Source organism: Pomacea canaliculata, linkage group LG13 (genome assembly GCF_003073045.1).
Source record: "Pomacea canaliculata isolate SZHN2017 linkage group LG13, ASM307304v1, whole genome shotgun sequence".
Classification (NCBI taxonomy): domain Eukaryota; kingdom Metazoa; phylum Mollusca; class Gastropoda; order Architaenioglossa; family Ampullariidae; genus Pomacea; species Pomacea canaliculata.
The window spans coordinates 12,242,979-12,261,358 of NC_037602.1; the positions used below are offsets into that span (position 1 = coordinate 12,242,979).

The 18,380-nt window shown below is 43.0% G+C and overlaps 3 protein-coding genes across 5 annotated transcripts in view; all 3 read right to left on the reverse strand.

Annotated features, from left to right (window-relative positions):
- Window positions 1–7,902, reverse strand: part of LOC112554273 (pancreatic lipase-related protein 2-like) — a 14,408-nt gene extending 6,506 nt beyond the window's left edge. Inside the window, exons 1-6 of one of the 3 annotated variants that reach the window (XM_025221984.1) lie at window positions 7,807–7,902; window positions 7,041–7,352; window positions 6,240–6,468; window positions 5,772–5,888; window positions 5,470–5,601; window positions 4,417–4,838 (exon numbers count right to left, since the gene is read on the reverse strand). In XM_025221984.1, coding sequence (XP_025077769.1) covers window positions 4,615–4,838; window positions 5,470–5,601; window positions 5,772–5,888; window positions 6,240–6,468; window positions 7,041–7,292 — 954 coding nt within the window. In that variant the 5' untranslated portion in view covers window positions 7,293–7,352; window positions 7,807–7,902 and the 3' untranslated portion in view covers window positions 4,417–4,614. Of the gene's footprint in view, window positions 1–4,416; window positions 4,839–5,469; window positions 5,602–5,771; window positions 5,889–6,239; window positions 6,469–7,040; window positions 7,353–7,806 lie in introns of those variants that run through there. The other 2 variants (XM_025221983.1, XM_025221982.1) reach the window with 2 other exon arrangements.
- Window positions 7,903–9,623: 1,721 nt separating this feature from the next.
- On the reverse strand, window positions 9,624–14,411 carry LOC112554435 (pancreatic lipase-related protein 2-like). The gene is made up of 3 exons (XM_025222211.1): window positions 14,194–14,411; window positions 13,391–13,619; window positions 9,624–10,069 (listed from the first exon to the last, which is right to left on the reverse strand). Exons 1-3 carry the CDS (start codon window positions 14,320–14,322, stop codon window positions 9,846–9,848), a joined length of 582 nt encoding a protein of 193 aa, XP_025077996.1. The 5' UTR covers window positions 14,323–14,411; the 3' UTR covers window positions 9,624–9,845.
- A 493-nt stretch (window positions 14,412–14,904) lies between these two features.
- LOC112554174 (nuclease-sensitive element-binding protein 1-like) lies at window positions 14,905–17,394 on the reverse strand. The gene has a single exon (XM_025221804.1). It carries the CDS (start codon window positions 16,544–16,546, stop codon window positions 15,854–15,856), a length of 693 nt encoding a protein of 230 aa, XP_025077589.1. The 5' UTR covers window positions 16,547–17,394; the 3' UTR covers window positions 14,905–15,853.
- Between the last annotated feature and the right edge of the window lie 986 nt (window positions 17,395–18,380).

Below are 18,380 nucleotides of genomic sequence, written 5' to 3' on the forward strand. Positions count from 1 at the left end.
TGTGTGAGCTGTCTGTAACATTGTGTGAGCCTGTCTGTAAACATGTGTGAGCCTGACTGTAAACATTGTGACTGTAAACATGTGTGAGCCTGTCTGTAAACATGTGAGCCTGTATGTAAACATGTGTGTGAGCCTGTCTGTAAACATGTGTGAGCCTGACTGTAAACATGTGTGAGCCTGTCTGTAAACATGTGTGAGCCTGACTGTAAACATGTGTGAGCCTGTCTGTAAACATGTGTTAGCCTGACTGTAAACATGTGTGAACCTGTCTGTAAACATGTGTGAGCCAGACTGTAACCATGTGTGAGCCAGACTCTAAGCATGTGTGAGCCTGACTGTAAACATAACATGTGTGTGCCACGCTGTAAATGACAGAATGTCACTCGAGTGTCACAAGACAATGTTCATGGGTTTTATAGAGCATGTATAAGGATCATATGTCATGGACATCACAAGCTGTGGCAGTCACAGTCATACCTGTTAATCTCAGTATCTTATTTACAATCAAATAAAGCGCTGACTTTTCCTTTTTTCACGCAAAACCTGTTTGCATGTATTGTGAAGGGAACTTACTGTTCAAAAAGTACAGTAGAGTAGAGAAGTACAAAGTAGAGTAGAGTAGAGTAGTACAAAGTAGAGTTGATTGTATTTCTAATATACATTTTCATTTCGAATGCATATTAATCAGTTTGGAAAACACCACCGACATTAGGGATCAAGGTAGATCAGCTATCAGGGACTTTGTGTTTCGGTTCATTGCTCATTGCTCACCTGTGTTCTCCTGTTACTCTGCAAAATCCAATTAAATATAACGATAGAAGAAAATATCAAAGTAATAATAATTCTGAAATCAATATTAAGGGCCAACTAAAGCAGATTTAACTCTTCAATTGCAAGAAGCACACCTGCTACCAGGAGTAACAGAGCTGAAAGATAAATATAAACAACTGAGGAGGACGAGAAGTGGGGAATAGGAGAGGAGAAGAAAGGGTACTGACAATGAGCTGTAGTCTTTTTGTTCATTGGCTGAAACAACGTCTTCAAGTGATGGATGATGGCTGTCCAGTGACGAGTGAACAGATTGTGAAAGTGAGACAGAGGCAGACCGTCATTACCTAGTGATGCTTCTCTCTACCTTCTGCCTGACTCATTACACACAGGTTAATGAGGAATTAACTGACACAAACATATTGCTAGAAGCTAACTCAGGCACTTCTAGACTCGGGCGACTTTTCCAGTGCCTCTGAAGTGAGCCAAGCTCACACTACGGTGCGCGGCGCTAGCGTCAGCCAGGCGTGAATCGACATCGCGATAAACACTCTGACACGATGCCCGATCGTAGCATCTGCTGTCGTCTAGACTTACATATATACATAGACACAGCTACAGACAGAGAGAAAGAGAGAGACTCAAGCGTGAAGTAGCTGATGGACGTCATGTGGTGGACGTCACGCAAACGTGCCGACAACATCTGTTGATACAAGTATAGAAATAAACAAGGAAGTAGGTCAGTGTGTTCGTGTACATACAATCTATAAATTTTACTAATCACGTGTACTGATATCTAGAAACGTATTTGAATGTAATGAATGAACCCCATTCCTTAACTGAGCGATTTTTCCATGTCTGATTCAGGAAGATCAGAGATCTGTTTCGTTCGAAATTACAAGAAAGTTAATTGTTAAAATCATTGATATTATTTACTTAAGTTGTTTTTAAAGTGTCTTTAAAACTCACTGACAGATTGTTTGATGTGTTTGAAAGAACAAACACGCCGTCACGTGACGATACATATCGTGACTACATTGGCCTGAACCAGCTTCACACCAGAAGCAATCGTCTAAATTCAAACTGTCAATGGTTATTACAAGCTGGTAGGACAGACTGCGATGGAAACCACTGTTTATCACCTTCACGTCGTTCGCCCGAAATTTCGGATTCATCGTTGCTGAAGACATAACCCTTGATAGACAATCAGCCTGTTGTGATAGACACGTTACAGTTGGTGACGTTATACACAATGCAGTATGCTTGACCTCGTATGTGTATACTGCAGGTGGATTGCTGTCTGCCGAGACCAACCCTTAGCACATGGCGAAGTTCTCTGCTGTTAGTCTCGGTGAGCATAAACAATGAATGTGACTAAACCGGAAGCTTTGTACACACCTGTTTCAGTAACTGGGGAAAAAATCGTCCAGTAATACAAGTTCGTGGCTTCATACTCTTGACCACGTGATCACGCAGATCCTAGCTTATCTACGACGGTTTGCTTTATAGACAAGACCTATTTCCAATTCTATATTAATTTGTGAAAAAAAAAAACTGTTTCCATTTATATATTGGTCTGCTCTTATCACAGGTTACGACTGACTTCGTAGCTCTAAACTACGAGCTGTGTATCAGTAACTCTTAATCAAAGAAAAGAGACTACATTGTCTACATTTATACATTCGACATTTTCGACTATGGGAAAGTGATCTGGTGCTCTTGCATGCACTGAAACATATCTGTTCCATAAGCATTACTACTAACAACAATTCACCTAATGCTCGTCTCTATTCTAACCCTATCTTTCACTTTTCTCGTCTGTTAACTAGTCCCCCTGCTCGTCTTCCTCTGTAGTCCGGTGGCGCAACGGTTAGCGCCTGTCACCAATACAGTGAAGGTTGGCTGCCCAGAGTTCATTTCTCGTCTCGGGCACGCTGTTCTTTCTCTGCACGTGGCATCTGTTTACAGCGCTGACTGCTTGCCGTAATATAACATCAGTTGCTGGCACGGCGTAAAACACCAATTCCCCCCTCGTCTTCCTCTGTAGGTTCATGACACTCTCAGTCTTTGCGGTTTGTTCCCTGATTCCTCTTTGTGTTTTCTTTGTTTATTATGACAGTACTTGTGTGCACAGTTGTTTCTACCTCCGTCAGTCCTATGCTGTCCATATCTCGGTCTCAAACGCTCAAAGCATGCTTGAATGGTTACAGTGAACTGGTTTGTGTGACTTTTTGTAAGGAAATGAGTCCAGTTAGGGAGCTGGAATGCCGAAGGCATAACTTTTTAAAGTAACAATCTAATCTCAGCAATATCGCATGGCAACAGCAAACACACTCAGTGCTTTGTATCCACCTTTACACGACAAAGTGAGCAACAATTCTGACAAACACACCGACTTAGTTTGTGAGAAGAGACACGTAGCTGTTACAGAAGTAAGGATGGAAAGTAATTGTTACAGTTAATGTCGAAAGTGTTGCAGAAGAAAGGTGGAAGGTGTAGCAGAGTGAGAGTGAAAAGTAAATGTGAAAGAATTCGGGGGTAAAAGTGTCACAAAATGAACATACCCGTATGTTAATAATCGATGTTACTCAACATACCTGTGTACCAGATTAGGATCAGGAGGAGAGAAATGTGGGAAAGCATCTTCTCAAATCACGGGGTTGTTTCACCAGACAATGTTCATGGATTTTATAGATCATATGTCATGGACATCACAAGCTGTGGCAGTCACAGTCATGCCTGTTGATCTCAGTATCATATTTACAATCAAATAAAGCGCTGACTTTTCCGTTTTTCACGCAAAACCTGTTTGCATGTATTGTGAAGGGAACTTACTGTTCAAAAAGCACAGAACAAAGAAAGCTGATTGTATTTCTAATATACATTTTCATTTCGAATGCATATTAATCAGTTTGGAAAACACCACCGACATTACTAGACAGTATTAGTAGTGCCCAAGTTTGCTCAAATGTCCAGTGTCAAGAGGTCTTACATCTGTCCTTTAATGACTTTAGAATCATTACAAATGTTATGTCACTTCGTGACCTACTGGGAATTAACATATTTTACTGTAAAATTGGTCAGTGGACGCACAGTCATTCGACATTTTATTTAGTTGGTTTTTTTTTTTTTTTTTTTTGTTAAGTCCTTGACCCTGCTGAAATATAAACAACTTGAAAGTTGTATCTCAGGACTTTCGTCTCGTTTTCGGCATGATGAAGTTGTGTGTGCTTCAGCAGCTGATATGAAAGCTTCGATTGTATGCGGCTTTGATTAAAATGTGAACAGTTAACACTTTAACATGGAGCTCATCGAAAAATTAATCGGAATCTAAAGAATCCGGAAAAATCTGCAAACCGTCTGTGACAGTGTGTGGCTAGTTGGAATAGTGATCTATATCTATATCTATATCTATATCTATATCTATATCTATATCTATATCTATATCTATATCTATATCTATATCTATATCTATATCTATATCTATATCTATATTAGTGACAACAATCCAGATGGCTCTGACCAATGTCCAACCATATCATTACATCAGCTGACACTGGGATCGAGTTATGTTAGTGACACGTCATCACATCTGCGACGAGAAGGAGGTATAAACACTAACAAAACGATATGAGAGCAAAGCGATTGTAACTTTTGAAGGTGTTAGTGCTTTATTAATGATGGTAAGTACAAGACATTATTCACAGCTTCTATGGTTCAGACCATCAGACTTCTTTAAAGCACAACACATGGAGATCAAAGGTTTAGTCAACATCAGGGAAAGGACCAGACTGTCTGCTCGAGAGGTACGGGTACCTTTTCGTATACTTTACTGTGGTCGAGGTCTCAGTACGGGTAGGTGGAGCCAGTTTTCAGCACATAGAGACCAGAACTATTAGTGGAAGCATGGTACCCCATGTTAGAACACCCTTTGGCACATGACGTGCAATGCCCTAACTTGTACTCGCTCAAGCTGACACACGGGTAGGCCACAAACGGGTTGTTTCTGATGCTGGCCGTGTAGTAGCTGGTGGCCCTCATGTGGCTGCAGTCTAGCGTGCCAATAGCATCTGTTGATACAAGCAAGTATAGTAAATAAAGAAACAAGGAAGTAGCTTAGTGTACTCCTGTAATACATTCTATAAATTTTACTAATCACGTGGACTGACATCTAGAAACGTATTTGAATGTAATGAATGAACCCCATGCCTTCACTGAACGATTTTTCCATGTCTGATTCAGGAAGATCAGAGATCTGTTTTGTTCGAAATTACAAGAAAGTTAATTGTTATAATCATTGATATTGTTTGTTGAACTTGTTTTTAAAGTGTCTTTCAAACCCACTGACTGATTGTTTGATGTGTTTGATGTGTATTCTAACCCTATCTTTCCCTTTTCTCGTCTGTTAGCTAGTCCCCCTGCTCGTCTTCCTCTGTAGGTTCATGACACTCTCAGTCTTTGAGGTTTGTTCCCTGATTCCTCTTTGAGTCTTCTTTGTTTTTATGACAGTACTTGTCTGCACAGTTGTTTCTACCTCCGTCAATCCTATGCTGTCCATATCTCGGTCTCAAGCGCTGAAAGCAAGCTTTGTGAACGTGATCATGCGCTATACACATCAGCAGCAACACCATCTAATGTTTTAAAAAAGAGACAGCTACTCTTGCCTCATGTCCAGTACAACTCCCTAGAGATTTCTCTTACCTTGTACTTGTCCAGTAAACAGGCCACCGAGTATTTTGAGCACAAGGGATACGCCATCTGCACATCCGGGCATGTCAACGCCTCCATTGGGGAAGAAATCGGCATCACCGCACATTTCCGCAGTTCCGAGACCTGGAAGCAGAGCATGACGGCCAGTCAAGACGACACAGAACATGATGGCAAAGAAAAGGACATAAACACGAAACATGCAAACCACAGAGGTAGTCCAAGTCTACCGTTGGACTAGAGAAACCATAAGGCTGTAACTATCACGTGACATCATCCATAGACACATTGCCTACCCCCCAGCACGAGAGGCTTGGCGTTGGTGTGGATGACGTCAACAAACTGCGCGTCGTCCCTGTCCAGTTTCACAAGCTTGTCGTACGTTTCGAAATTGGGGCCAGCAGGGTCCAGACCTGTGAGTCATAAAACTAGAACGCCTCTAACATTCATCAATGTAATATTCATATGTATGGTTCATAATATATAATCTTATATATAGTGTGATCAAGTGTAATATCTATATGTGTAACTCAGAATATATATATAATGTTAGAGTGTGTCGATGTGTGCGAGGTGGGTGTGTAAGCTCCCTTGCACTGGGTGTTCGGGTACCCAAGAGCTGGTTGGTCAGTTGGACTATGCTTCTCTACCGGGGCTGGCATGGAACCGTCAACCTTCTGCCTGGAAGTGGCACTAACCTTCAAGCTATCGGACCACCCAGTGACATCACAAGATCACAAGCAAATCAGTCTCTGACTTCTCACCTGTAATCCTGCCCAGCCTCCCGTCCAGGCCATGGCCAGCGTAGCCCGCTATCTGCGCGCCCAGCGAGTGACCAATCACGTGGACGGCGGACATGGGGACACCCAGCTTCTCAAGCAACAAGATGAGAGTCGCGATGTAGTTGCCGACAACCCGAGTGTTGGCCGTGGCCTGGTAGTAGTTAGGTCCCTTGGCGCCTTGTTGCCAGTCTACGGCGATGATGTTGACATTCTGTTAATGGAAACAACAAACAGCACGTCCTTGTGCCAGCAACATAATAAGATCTATTGAAATATGATGAGAGATATTCAACATAACTAAAATTTAACTTTGAAATGCTGATGGGGCATTTTTATTATGCTGTCAAATCATCAATCAAGCCGCATTCTCTCGTTGGTATTTGAGTCTCACTACCAGCACCATAGAAGTCTATATTTATGAAGTCAAAGACTGGATGGTATCAAACTCAATGATGATAAGGCATTCACACTTCCTGGAAAAGGAGGAAGAGCGAAAAGTACAGGAGGGGACACGTTTCATGCGATGGTTTGTTGTGAGTCTCACCCGAGGCCAGCAACTAAGGGTCTGTCACGGCCACCATTTCAGGTCAGGCGATGGGCAGAGGTTTGGTTTTGTCTTCAGAAATAACTCAGTGAGAATCCGCTCTGACACCCGCCGGCGAGATAACTAGTCTGGAATGTACTGTCATACTTAGTGGTGACAGGGGAGAAGACTGTCCTACATAGAATTTGAAGAGCGTGTCCTCTTTTTCATAAACAAAAGTTTAGTAAAATGTTTTATACCTGCGTCAGCATCTCTTTCACCATGTCCTGAACCCATTGTTTGCTGGCAGAGTGAGTGAATCCGTGTACAATGAATTTCGTGGGTCGTTGGGCGTTGAAGTTGGAGTTTTTCACGGAGGTAACATTCATAGGGTCCAGCAGCTGCGGTGACGTCGGATTCTCCAGGTGTGTACAACAGAAAACGGATGTTTTGCTGTGACGGCGATTGTGGAAGATATGAGAAGCTGTTAATAAAAGGCCACCCGACATCATAGTACTGAAACTGGGGCAACATTTCCCGGTATGTGACACTGAGAACAGCACCACAGCATCCTTGGACAGAAAAAAGTGAATGATTACAATGAATCATGCCTGGTACCGATCAGAACACAATGGTTACAGTGAACTGGTTTTGTGACTTTTTGTAAGGAAATGAGTCCAGTTAGGGAGCTTGAATGGCGAAGTCACAACTTTTTAAAGTAACAATCTAATCTCAACAATATCACATGGCAACAGCAAACACGCTCAGTGCTTTGTATCCAGCTTTACACGACAAAGTGAGCAACAATTCTGACAAACACACCGACTTAGTTTGTGAGAAGAGACACGTAGCTGTTACAGAAGTAAGGATGGAAAGTAATTGTTACAGTTAATGTCGAAAGTGTTGCAGAAGAAAGGTGGAAGGTGTAGCAGAGTGAGAGTGAAAAGTAAATGTGAAAAATTCAGGGGGAAAAGTGTCACAAAATGAACATACCCGTATGTTAATAATCGATGTTACTCAACATACCTGTGCACCAGATGAGGATCAGGAGGAGAGAAATGTGGGAAAGCATTGTCTCTCGCTCTCAAATCAAAGGGTTTGTTTCACCAGACAATGTTCATGGGTTTTATAGAGCATATGTCATGTACATCACAACCTGTGGCAGTCACAGTCATACCTGTTAATCTCAGTATCTTATTTACAATCAGATAAAGCGCTGACTGTTTCCTTTTTTTCACGCAAAACCTGTTTGCATGTATTGTGAAGGAAACTTACTGTTAAAAAAGTACAGAACAAAGTAGAGTTGATTGTATTTCTAATATACATTTTCATTTCGAATGCATATTAATAAGTTTGGAAAACACCACCGACATTAATCAAGGTAGATCACTTTTCAGGTTGTTTGTGTTTCGGTTCATTGCTCATTGCTCACCTGTGTTCTGTTACTCTGCAAAATCCAATTAAATATAACGATAGAAGAAAATATCAAAGTAATAATAATTCTGAAATCAATATTAAGGGCCAACTAAAGCAGATTTAACTCTTCAATTGCAAGAAGCACACCTGCTACCAGGAGTAACAGAGCTTAAAGATAAATACAAACAAACTGAGGAGGACGAGAAGTGGGGAATAGGAGTGGAGAAGAAAGGGTAGATGACAATGAGCTGTAGTCTTTTTGTTCATTGGCTTGAAAACAAACGTCCTCATGTGATGGATGATGTCTGTCCAGTGACGAGTGAACAGATTGTGAAAGTGAGACAGAGGCAGACCGTCATTAACTAGTGATGCTTCTCCTTACCTTCTGCCTGACTCCATACACACATATATCTTTGAACCATTTTGAGATTTGAGATATAGATAACCTGGAATACTTGGTTTGTGTCTTTATGCATATCGCGGGGGAGAATTCGTGCATGCAGGGGACAGGCCGCTCGGAGTAAGAAAAAAAGGGTGGGGGGAAGGTCTAATTCGTAAACCTTGTGCAGGAGCAAAACTGATGATCTTAGTAACGAGGGTTCACCTCCAGGTTTTTCGCTTAGTGAACAGTGCAGGGCATTTCCAACCCAGCCGCCAAGACGGTTGATCATACCTGTAAATGTATTAATTAAGATAGGGGAATCGGTGCATTTAGTTCCTTGCCGTCAAGGTAAACAATTATGTTTTAATATTGTCCCGAATTCTAAATTCTGATTTCACGGCAAAAAGAATTGTTGAATTGTTTCATGTGAAAAATGTTAATATTTAACAAGAAATTACATTATGAGTTAAACGTGAGGGAGACTAATAGTAGTAGTGAGTGGCAGAGTCTCATTAGTAATCAAGTTACAGGAACTAATGTGGAGGAACAGTTAAGGACCCACTGAGACAGATCCTAACTATGGGAGGGCCTGAGAGCCTTGTACCTACACCGGGTAGAAGGTATAGTGAGCATTGAGTTTTCTCTGTGCGAGTTGTCTGAGTAGAATTATTTGGTATTTATATTGTGTGTTGGGGGCAGAGTATTTGTGTTACTGTGACCTGAACAGAACCAGCTTTTAAAAAAAGATAACAGATAAAAAGAAAAGAACAGAAAAGTAGACAGCGGGCGCTTCAGTAAAAGCCGAGAAGTCCACGGAGAGGTCTTTGTTTTGTGTCTTTGAAAGAACGAGTGTGTGTGTTGCTCGTGTGAGTCTGTGACAGTATGTCGTTAGTTGGATAAGTGCTATATATCTATATGTTATTGACAACAATCAAGATGGCTCTGAGCAATCAACCATATCATTACATCAGCTGACACTGGGATCGAGTTATGTTAGTGACACGTCATCACATCTGTGATGAGAAGGAGGTATAAACACTAACAAAACGATACGAGAACAAAGCGATTGTAACTTTTGAAGATGTTAGTGCTTTATTAATGATGGTAAGTACAAGACATTATTCACAGCTTCTATGGTTCAGACCATCAGACTTCTTTAAAGCACAACACTTGGAGATCAAAGGTTTAGTCACCATCAGGGAAAGGACCAGACTGTCTGCTCGAGAGGTACGGGTACCTTTCCATATACTTTACTGTGGTCGAGGTGTCAGTACGGGTAGGTGGAGCCAGTGTTCAGCACATAGAGACCAGAACTATAAGTGGAAGCATGGTACCCCATGTTAGAACAACCTTCGGCACAGGACGTGCAATGCCCTAACTTGTACTCGCTCAAGCTGGCACACGGGTAGGCCACAAACGGGTTGTTTCTGATGCTGGCCGTGTAGTAGCTGGTGGCCCTCATGTGGCTGCAGTCAAGCGCGTCGCTAACATCTGTTGAAACAAGCAAGTATAGTAAATAAAGAAACAAGCAGTAACTCAGTAAATTCCTATATATGCTAAAACATTTGTTAATCAAGAGCATTGACGTCTAGAAACGTATTTGAATGTTATGAAGCCGAAGCCATTTTCCATGTCTGATTCAGGAGGAGCAAAGATTTATGTTGTGTTTTTAATTATGAAGAATGAAGGCTTCTTCATCGCGAACTAAGTTAAAGGTGAGCAAAAGCTTCATCATGCTACGGTAGAGTCGTCTGTCGATCATAAAGCTGAGTGACTGAGTGCCTGAGCTCTCTTTGTTCAAAAAGAAGAAAAAATGTTAAAATAACAGTCCAAGCTCAATCTGCACGGCACTAGTAATTCTTGGTGGGGGGGGGGGGAATTGGTGTTTTACGCCGTGCCAGCAACTAAGGCTATATTACGGCAAGCAGTCAGCCCTGCAAACAGATGCCACGTGCAGAGAAAGATCAGCGTGCCCGAGACGAGAAATGAACTCAGGGCAGCCAACCTTCACTGTATTGGTGACAGGCGCTAAAATTCTTGGTGGGGATATGGAAATTAATATTATAAACGAGTATTATATCATCTTAATGTCTGTAGTCAGGGCGTTTGCAAAATGGAGTTGTGTAGTGATACAGCGATCAGTCACGTGATCATTATTGTCCAACACTATTTTGTTGCACGAGTTAGTGGATGAAATAAGATCTTAAAATCTCACTTTTGTCTTTTATATACTTATATCCTTTTATATCCCTTCCATGTCCTCATCCGTGTCCATCGTTCTGTTCCTTCATGTATCGCACATGTGTTTGCTCCTTTGTCAGCGGTACTGCGCCATGTCAGTTGCACATTATTATTATTATTATTATCATCATCATCATCATCATCATCATCATCATCATCATTATTTTCATCGTCAGTTCTTCTGGAAGAAAATGAATACAATGTGTCACAGTACGCTAGAAAGACAAAGCTAGTTCGTTTCAAATTTGACTAGTGGTGGTAGGGTTAAGGGACCCACTCCGTAGCAGTCCTGGGAGCAGGCCCGTTCTTACCCCCCGCGGGGCCCGAGGCATAGGGTATGTGCGGGGCCCTTGACACCACGATCGCCACGGTTGTTATTTAATGAAATGTGCGGGGCCCTAGGCAGATGCATCGTCTGCCTGCCCCTAAGCACGGCCCTGCCTGGGAGCCATATAACCGAAGTGTGATGACGTATGTGTGTGTGTGTTGTCCAATCAATGTCTCAGACGTTATCTAACTACAAAGAAAAAATGTTCTCTGGTATTTTTCACGAATTTGGCGAAGATTAGCGGAAAAACGGTTTGGTGAATGTTTTCTGCGGATGTTTGTAAAATCGTTTCAGTAGAACAACCAACAACCAACAACAATTGGGGCCAGCAGGGTCCAGACCTGTGAGTCATAAAGCTATCACAACATTCATCAATGTAAGATCTATATGTGTAATTCATTAAATATATATATAGACACTCTTATAGCGTCGATGCGTTCGGGTAGAGGGCGGCAGTGGGTTCTCGGTAAAAATTTCTTTCGTCTAGGGGTTAGATCGTTTGTTGTTTTGCTCTGAAGCAGACCTCCTTTATTTGGAACAAAAAACAGTAGACAGCGAGGCAAAGGACGTCGGAACCAGATGGGCATAACTGAAGGAGGCTGCCCAAAACCGGGACCACCCTGCAAGGTGCCTTGAAGGACAGTCTTCGACAGTGTGTCGTGCCGGGTCACATGACCAAAGAAGACCAGCTTACGTCGCTTTAGTGTTGAATGTAGAGGTTCATGGTCTCCTATGAGTGTGACAATCTTATTTCTTACAAAATTGTTGGCTCTATGTTCTTTGTATCAGATCCGTAGCAGCCTCCTCAGACACTTGTTCTCGGATGCTTGGATTCTCCCTTCCATTTCGGCGAACAGAGTCCACGTATCGCATCCGTAGAGCAGGATCGGCACTAGCTTCATTTTTAATAGTTTTTGCTTTACATGTCATAAGTTGTTAAGGGTGGCTCCAAATGATTAACATCTACGCATATCAAATGTAAACGTGATTTGAGAGGGTACCCTATTATAATGAACTGCGTAATTTGGAAGGTACCCTCAACGAATTAACGTGGTTGGGTGGTTATTTTGCTTGGAAGTGCTTCCACCTAGAGGAGATTTCGCACTGTGACAGGAGAGTGAGGAAACCGGAGTACCGGAGACCGGCGCTGGGAACAGGCGTCACAGCACGAACTAATATCCCTGGACAGCTGGCAGCCCATTTTTTCCAGTTAACTGCTAAAACGAGGCATTCGACGACATAGCTTCCGGTTTATTCACATTCTTTGTTACGGCTCGCCGAGACTAACAGCGGATCACTTCGCAAGAGGCCAAGAGTGAGTCTCGGTGTCTTGGACCTAGTGAGAGTGCTAGGACTGAACACGTGTGTGGATGCAAGGGAGTGAATGATGAGCGTTTTCTAAATGGAACTTGATAAATGACGTAAGGTCACGTCAAAAAAATAGTGACGTCAAAGTAAGATGACGAGGAGAAAGAGGACGTTAGATGCGGATAGAAGAAGAGAGGACGTTAGAGAGCGGATGGAAGGAGATGACATTGGAGAGCGGATAGAAGGAGAAGGATGTTAGAGAGCAGACAGAAGAGGAAGAACGAAGAGTGGAGAGAAGGGAGAAGACGGAGTGAGTTGGTAGAGAGCCTTTGCCAAGACAATGTGCCTCGCGAGTGAGTAAAAGATTGAGTGTGTTAGTCAAAGGAAAAGTCATTGTGTTAGTGACTGTATTTTTTTATAGTTTGGATTTGTTCTTTTGAGTTTTTGTTTAGTAAACACGGGCAGACTCGTACAGGCGAATTATTTTTTCTGAGAGAAAGAACGCGAAATTGTCCGACCCGCTGGTGTGTTGGAGAGAGTGTAAAACGAGAGGCACTAGCGGCGTCGTGACACTCGGCGACAGACAGGGAGTGAGTGAGTGAATAAGTCCTAGCGAGTCGCCTTCAGGTTGTTGGTCTGTAAAGGGAGGCAACACCACTATTTTTGTCTCCCCTGTCATTCAAGACGACAGAGCAGGCTCAATCTGTTGATCCTGCACTCAGGTGTCCGATAAACGTTAATGACTTATATTGATTGATCCTCGAGGTTACTGCGACAGCTGTTGGTTTACACAAATAAATAGAAGTGGAGATGAAACACAGCTTAGGATGAGCAGGTGCACCTTGAGATCGAGTCAGAAGTGCCATTGACTATTGCTGCTACTTGTTGACCAGAAAGTGAATGAAAGTCAAATGAAAATTGTTTTTCCTAGTCACCTGTAATCCTTCCCAGCCTCCCGTCCAAGCCATGGCCTGCGTAGCCCGCTACCTGCGCGCCCAGCGAGTGACCAATGACGTGGACGGAGGACATGGGGACACCCAGCTTCTCAAACAACAAGATGAGAGTCGCGATGTAGTTGCCGACAACCCGAGTGTTGGCCGTGGCCTGGTAGTAGTTAGGTCCCTTGGCGCCTTGTTGCCAGTCTACGGCGATGATGTTGACATTCTGTTAAGGGGAACAACAAACAGCACGTCCTTGTGCCAGCAACATAATAAGATCTATTACAATATGATGAGAGATATTCAACATAACTAAATTTAACTTTGAAATGCTGATGGCACATTTTTATTATGCCGTCAAATCATCAATCAAGCCGCATTCTCTTGTTGGTATTTGAGTCTCACTACCAGCACCATAGAAGTCTATATTTATGAAGTCAAAGACTGGATGGTATCAAACTCAATGATGATAAGGCATTCACACTTCCTGGAAAAGGAGGAAGAGTGAAAAGTACAGGAGGGGACACGTTTCATGCGATGGTTTGTTGTTTGAGTCTCACCCCAGGCCAGCAACTAAGGGTCTGTCACGGCCACCATTTCAGGTCAGGCGATGGGCAGAGGTTTGGGTTTTGTCTTCAGAAATAACTCAGTGAGAATCCGCTGTGACACCCGCCGGCAAAAGGCGGGGTGGCGAGGTAACTAGTCCAGAATGCAATTGAGGGATGATAAGGAAGATTTTGTTACATAGATGTGTCTAGACTGTCTTCTTTCTCCCCAAAGTCTAGTAAAATGTTTTATACCTGCGTCAGCATCTCTTTCACCATGTCCTGAACCCATTTATCGCTGGCAGAGTCAGTGTATCCGTGTACAATGAATTTCGTGGGTCGTTGGGCGTTGAAGTTGGAGTTTTTCACGAAGGTAACATTCATAGCGTCCAGCAGCTGTGGTGTCGTCGGATTCTCCGGTGTGTACAATAGAAAACGGATTTTTTGCTGTGACGGCGATTGAGGGAGATGGAATTTGCTGTTGGTAAAATGAGACCCGACATCATAGTACTGAAACTGGGGCAACATTTCTGGATAGGTGACGCTTTGAAGAGCACTACAGCATCCTTGGACAGAAAATGTTTACAATAAATTATTACTGGTATCAACGAACACACTTGAATGATTACAATGAACTGGTTTGGATAGCTTTTTATAAGGAAATGAGTAGGTGGAAAGTAATTGTTACAGAGGTCAGGTAAATATTACAGAAGTCAGGATGGAAAGTATTACAGAAGCCAGGTCCAAATAAACTGCTATAGAAGTCTGGTGGAAAGTATTACTAAAGTCTGGTCAAAATTAACTGTTATAGAAGTCAGGTGGAAAGTATTACAGAAGTCAGGTGGACAGTAACTGTTAGAGAAGTCAGGGGGAAAATATTTGTTACAGATGTCAGGGTTAAAATAGAGTAGCAGGCAAAAGAAGAGAAGAGTGGAGGAAAAGGGAAAAGACGAATTTGAAGACCTTTAGGTTTTCATCATCTATCTTCTCAATAGGAAAAATACCCTTGTGCCTTTATGAACATCGACAATATTTTGAAACCGTCAAACCAGTTTAATATTTTAGCAGCTGGAAATACGTCACGAAAGTTAACTGTAGAACGACCTGTAGCCCACCGTTTACTGGACACGTCGACACACAGACCGATGTCGTGGACAAAGCGACTGCTAACGATCGATGTTACTCAACATACCTGTGTGTTAATGACCAATGGTACTCAACATACCTGTGTGTTAATGACCAATGTTACTCAATATACCTGTGTGTTAATGATGGACATTACTCAACATACCTGTGCACCATACCAGCAGCTGGTATTACGAGAGTATAGATTTGCAGAGTAATCAAGATTTGCCTTAAATTAAAATATCTGTACTCCACCTGACCACTGAATCTGATCGACTGATTATTATTCTCCCTAAATAACTGCTACATGGGCAGAATGTGTTTATAAGGGCAGGCATTCCGTCAATCTGTCTCGTGTGTCATTCCTGTCAATGACATTTCGTAGACGCAGCCGTGGCAAAACGAGAAAGAAATAAACAAAATAGCAAAACAAACTAATCAATGCTTACACCACATCTACGTGTTATCTACAGTGTCAATGAATAGTGTCACACAAAACAGTTTTCTACATGTGAGTTTTATGCCTGTCTAACAGCAAACCGCTGAGTTTTGTGGGGCTGGGGTACTGCAGGCACTGTCACTTCTGGAACCACAGTTACTGTCATATCTGGCACCACAGGTAGTCACTTTTGGTATCACTATAGTTCTGGCTTAATGGGTGGGAGAGTACCATACTAAAACGGAGTTTCTTCGTCACTGTCGTAGTCCTGACAATTCTGTGTCTCCGGCAGCTGAATGTCCTCTAACTGCAGAGACGACTTCGCTGTTGTCATGTCGCTCCTATTGAGGGTCAGTGCAGGGCGTCAACAAGGGGCCTGACTGTGTACACAGCACTGTCATCAACAACTGGCCGGTTGGTGATATTACAGGTACTCCGGCCGCTCCATCCATGGAATCTGTCCCGTTGCAGTTCTGCTTGGCACTGCCGTCGTTGTGGTTGTTGCTGTTGTAGTTGCACCACTGGCTTGTTTTGAAACTTTTTCCTTGAAATCACCCGGCGATCACTGCCCCGGAAGTTCACTCCTCCGATACCACAGACGAACGTGGCTTCAACGCACTTGTATGACGGTCTGGATTCAAATTCCACCAATTCACCTTTGCCTAGGTTGCGAAAGCCTGCCTTGTGAATAACTGAATGGTGGACAAAGACGTCTTGATCGCCATTATCAGGTGTGATGAACCCCCATCCTTTTGCCACGTTGAACCACCTGCAGAAACCTCGCCTTCTGCCCCCTCCACCATCGCTGCCATCGGGAGGTTTTGATAGCTGGCTGCCCCGTTGTCTTGTCTGCTGTCGTCGCAGATATTTATGTTTGTGCTGACAATCAGCTTTGAAGGGGAAATCACTTTGTTGTGTCCTGTGAAGCCGGGAGGCCGCCTCCATCTCCAGCTGTCTGACTCGTGCAGTCAGACGATCTCTCTCATCCTCCCTGTCATTACACATCTCCTCTCTCTCTAAGGAGATCGGCAAAAGAAGACCCATGGTCGGCCAGCTGTCTGGATGTTTCAGGTCGGACCTGGCTGTTTTTAAGTCCTTTCACAAAGCGTGTCGCCAGGTGTGTACTGGATATGGCGTCGCTCAGCAGGCGGTTTGCTTCCGCCTGTAAATTCCGGAGTGTCGCGGCATATTCGATGACCGCCTCCTCAATCCGCTGTCGGCGGTTATAGAAACTGGCAATGATGTCCACAGCATCTCTCCGCTCGCAGTACGCTTCCCTCAAAACATCCAAAATCTTTTCCGGTGTGTCTATCATGTCATGAGGGAACATCAGAACTCGCCGTCTAGCAGGTCCCTCCAGCGCGTTGAGAACATAGACACACGCCGCATTCTGAGGCATCGGGCTGATGGCGAGACCTAACTCCACCTCTCTTTCAAACTCGTCGACACTTGGCCCGCCGGCAAACTTCTGAAGGCGGAATAAATGACATGTTCCGATGTTCGTACAGCCTCTGCTATACTGTCGCCGTCTGCAGCCATTGTGCACTTCTCCGCCGACAAATATCCTGCTCGCAGCGCCAAAATGATGTAACCGAGTGGTGGGGTTTTGGACTGACGACAACAACCGTCCAGCACTCAAATAAAAGCAGGAACCGTCAGCAGATCCTTCCCCGATCCGCCGTTTTCTCTTCTTCTGTCCTTTTTCTTAACGTCTTCCTTTTTGTCGTCACCTTATGTCATTTGAACTTCACAAATGACATCCGGCCCTCTACACAGCAGACAAGGTTCGTGGGTTTTACAGAGCCTGTGTCATGTACATCACAACCTGTAGCCACGCCTGACGAGGGTGGGGGAGAGTGGGGAGTCTGTTGTACCCGGCCTTGGTCAGTGGATTTGTTTCCCTTGTCATCCTTTTTTTCCTCTCATTTAACGTTCAGTTGACGTAACATTCCTCACTTTGGGGATTTTTTTCCTCTGGAGCGGAGTACTGCTAATTAGACCCTTTTCCATCATTTTTTCATTTACTGACCACTCAAGAGTAAACAACTCCATGTTCTTGTAGTGGTGTACATCCTAGAGCACTTGTTCTAATCTTTGCAGTCTATATTACTTACTGAATGAAATGTGGATATTGACAATCGAAGTGTAAGAATATTATTATATACTCAGCAAATAATTTACGATTACAACTACAAGGGGTCAGGAGAGGTCATCTGCCCCGGGGCACGTGCATGCTCTCTCTATATCACAGTGACGTGTTAAAAGCAGTCACGGCTGCTGATCTGTTTCACTAGTTTATATGCACGTGTAACTGCACACCATTCAATTTTATTAAAACATTGACGTATAAATCAGATATGACTTCATTTGTTCCACACAAAACCTGCTTGCCTGTATTTTGACGGCAATTTGTCGTTTAAAAAATACAAAACAAGTAGAGTTGATTGCATTCCTAATATCCTTTTTCATTTCGAATGGAGATCAATCAGTTTGGGAAAAGACCACCTACTGTGGGGATCGAGGCAACTTACTTATCTGATCGTCTGTGTTCCTGTTCATTGCTCCCATTGTAATTTTTTTGTTTGTTTGTTTTATTTTGTTTTTTGCTACTCTGCAAAATCCAATTAATTAAAAAAAACGATAGATAGAAATATCAAAATATTAATATAACTCAGAAGGCAATATGAAGGGCCAGCTAAAGCAAGTTAACACCCTTTTTACTGCTAGTGTAAGCAGGTGTAAAAAAAAATAGAGCGTACAAATAAATATTCGGAAAAATAAGTGGGGAGCATGAGTGGGGAAGAGAGGGTTAACTGATGAGCTGTAGTCTTTTTGTTCATTGACCTGAAAACAAACGTCCTCATGTGATGGATGATGG

Bases quoted from the DNA above. Each gene is read 5' to 3' on its own strand.
- LOC112554435 (XM_025222211.1), bottom strand. From the start codon at position 14,322: ATGAATGTTACCTTCGTGAAAAACTCCAACTTCAACGCCCAACGACCC. The intron at 13,620-14,193 runs GTATAAAACATT...TCCCCTTAACAG, and splicing joins TGAAAGAGATGCTGACGCAG to AATGTCAACATCATCGCCGT. The intron at 10,070-13,390 runs GTGACTAGGAAA...TTGTTTCAACAG, and splicing joins GAGGCTGGGAAGGATTACAG to ATGTTAGCGACGCGCTTGAC.
- LOC112554174 (XM_025221804.1), bottom strand. From the start codon at position 16,546: ATGGGTCTTCTTTTGCCGATCTCCTTAGAGAGAGAGGAGATGTGTAAT.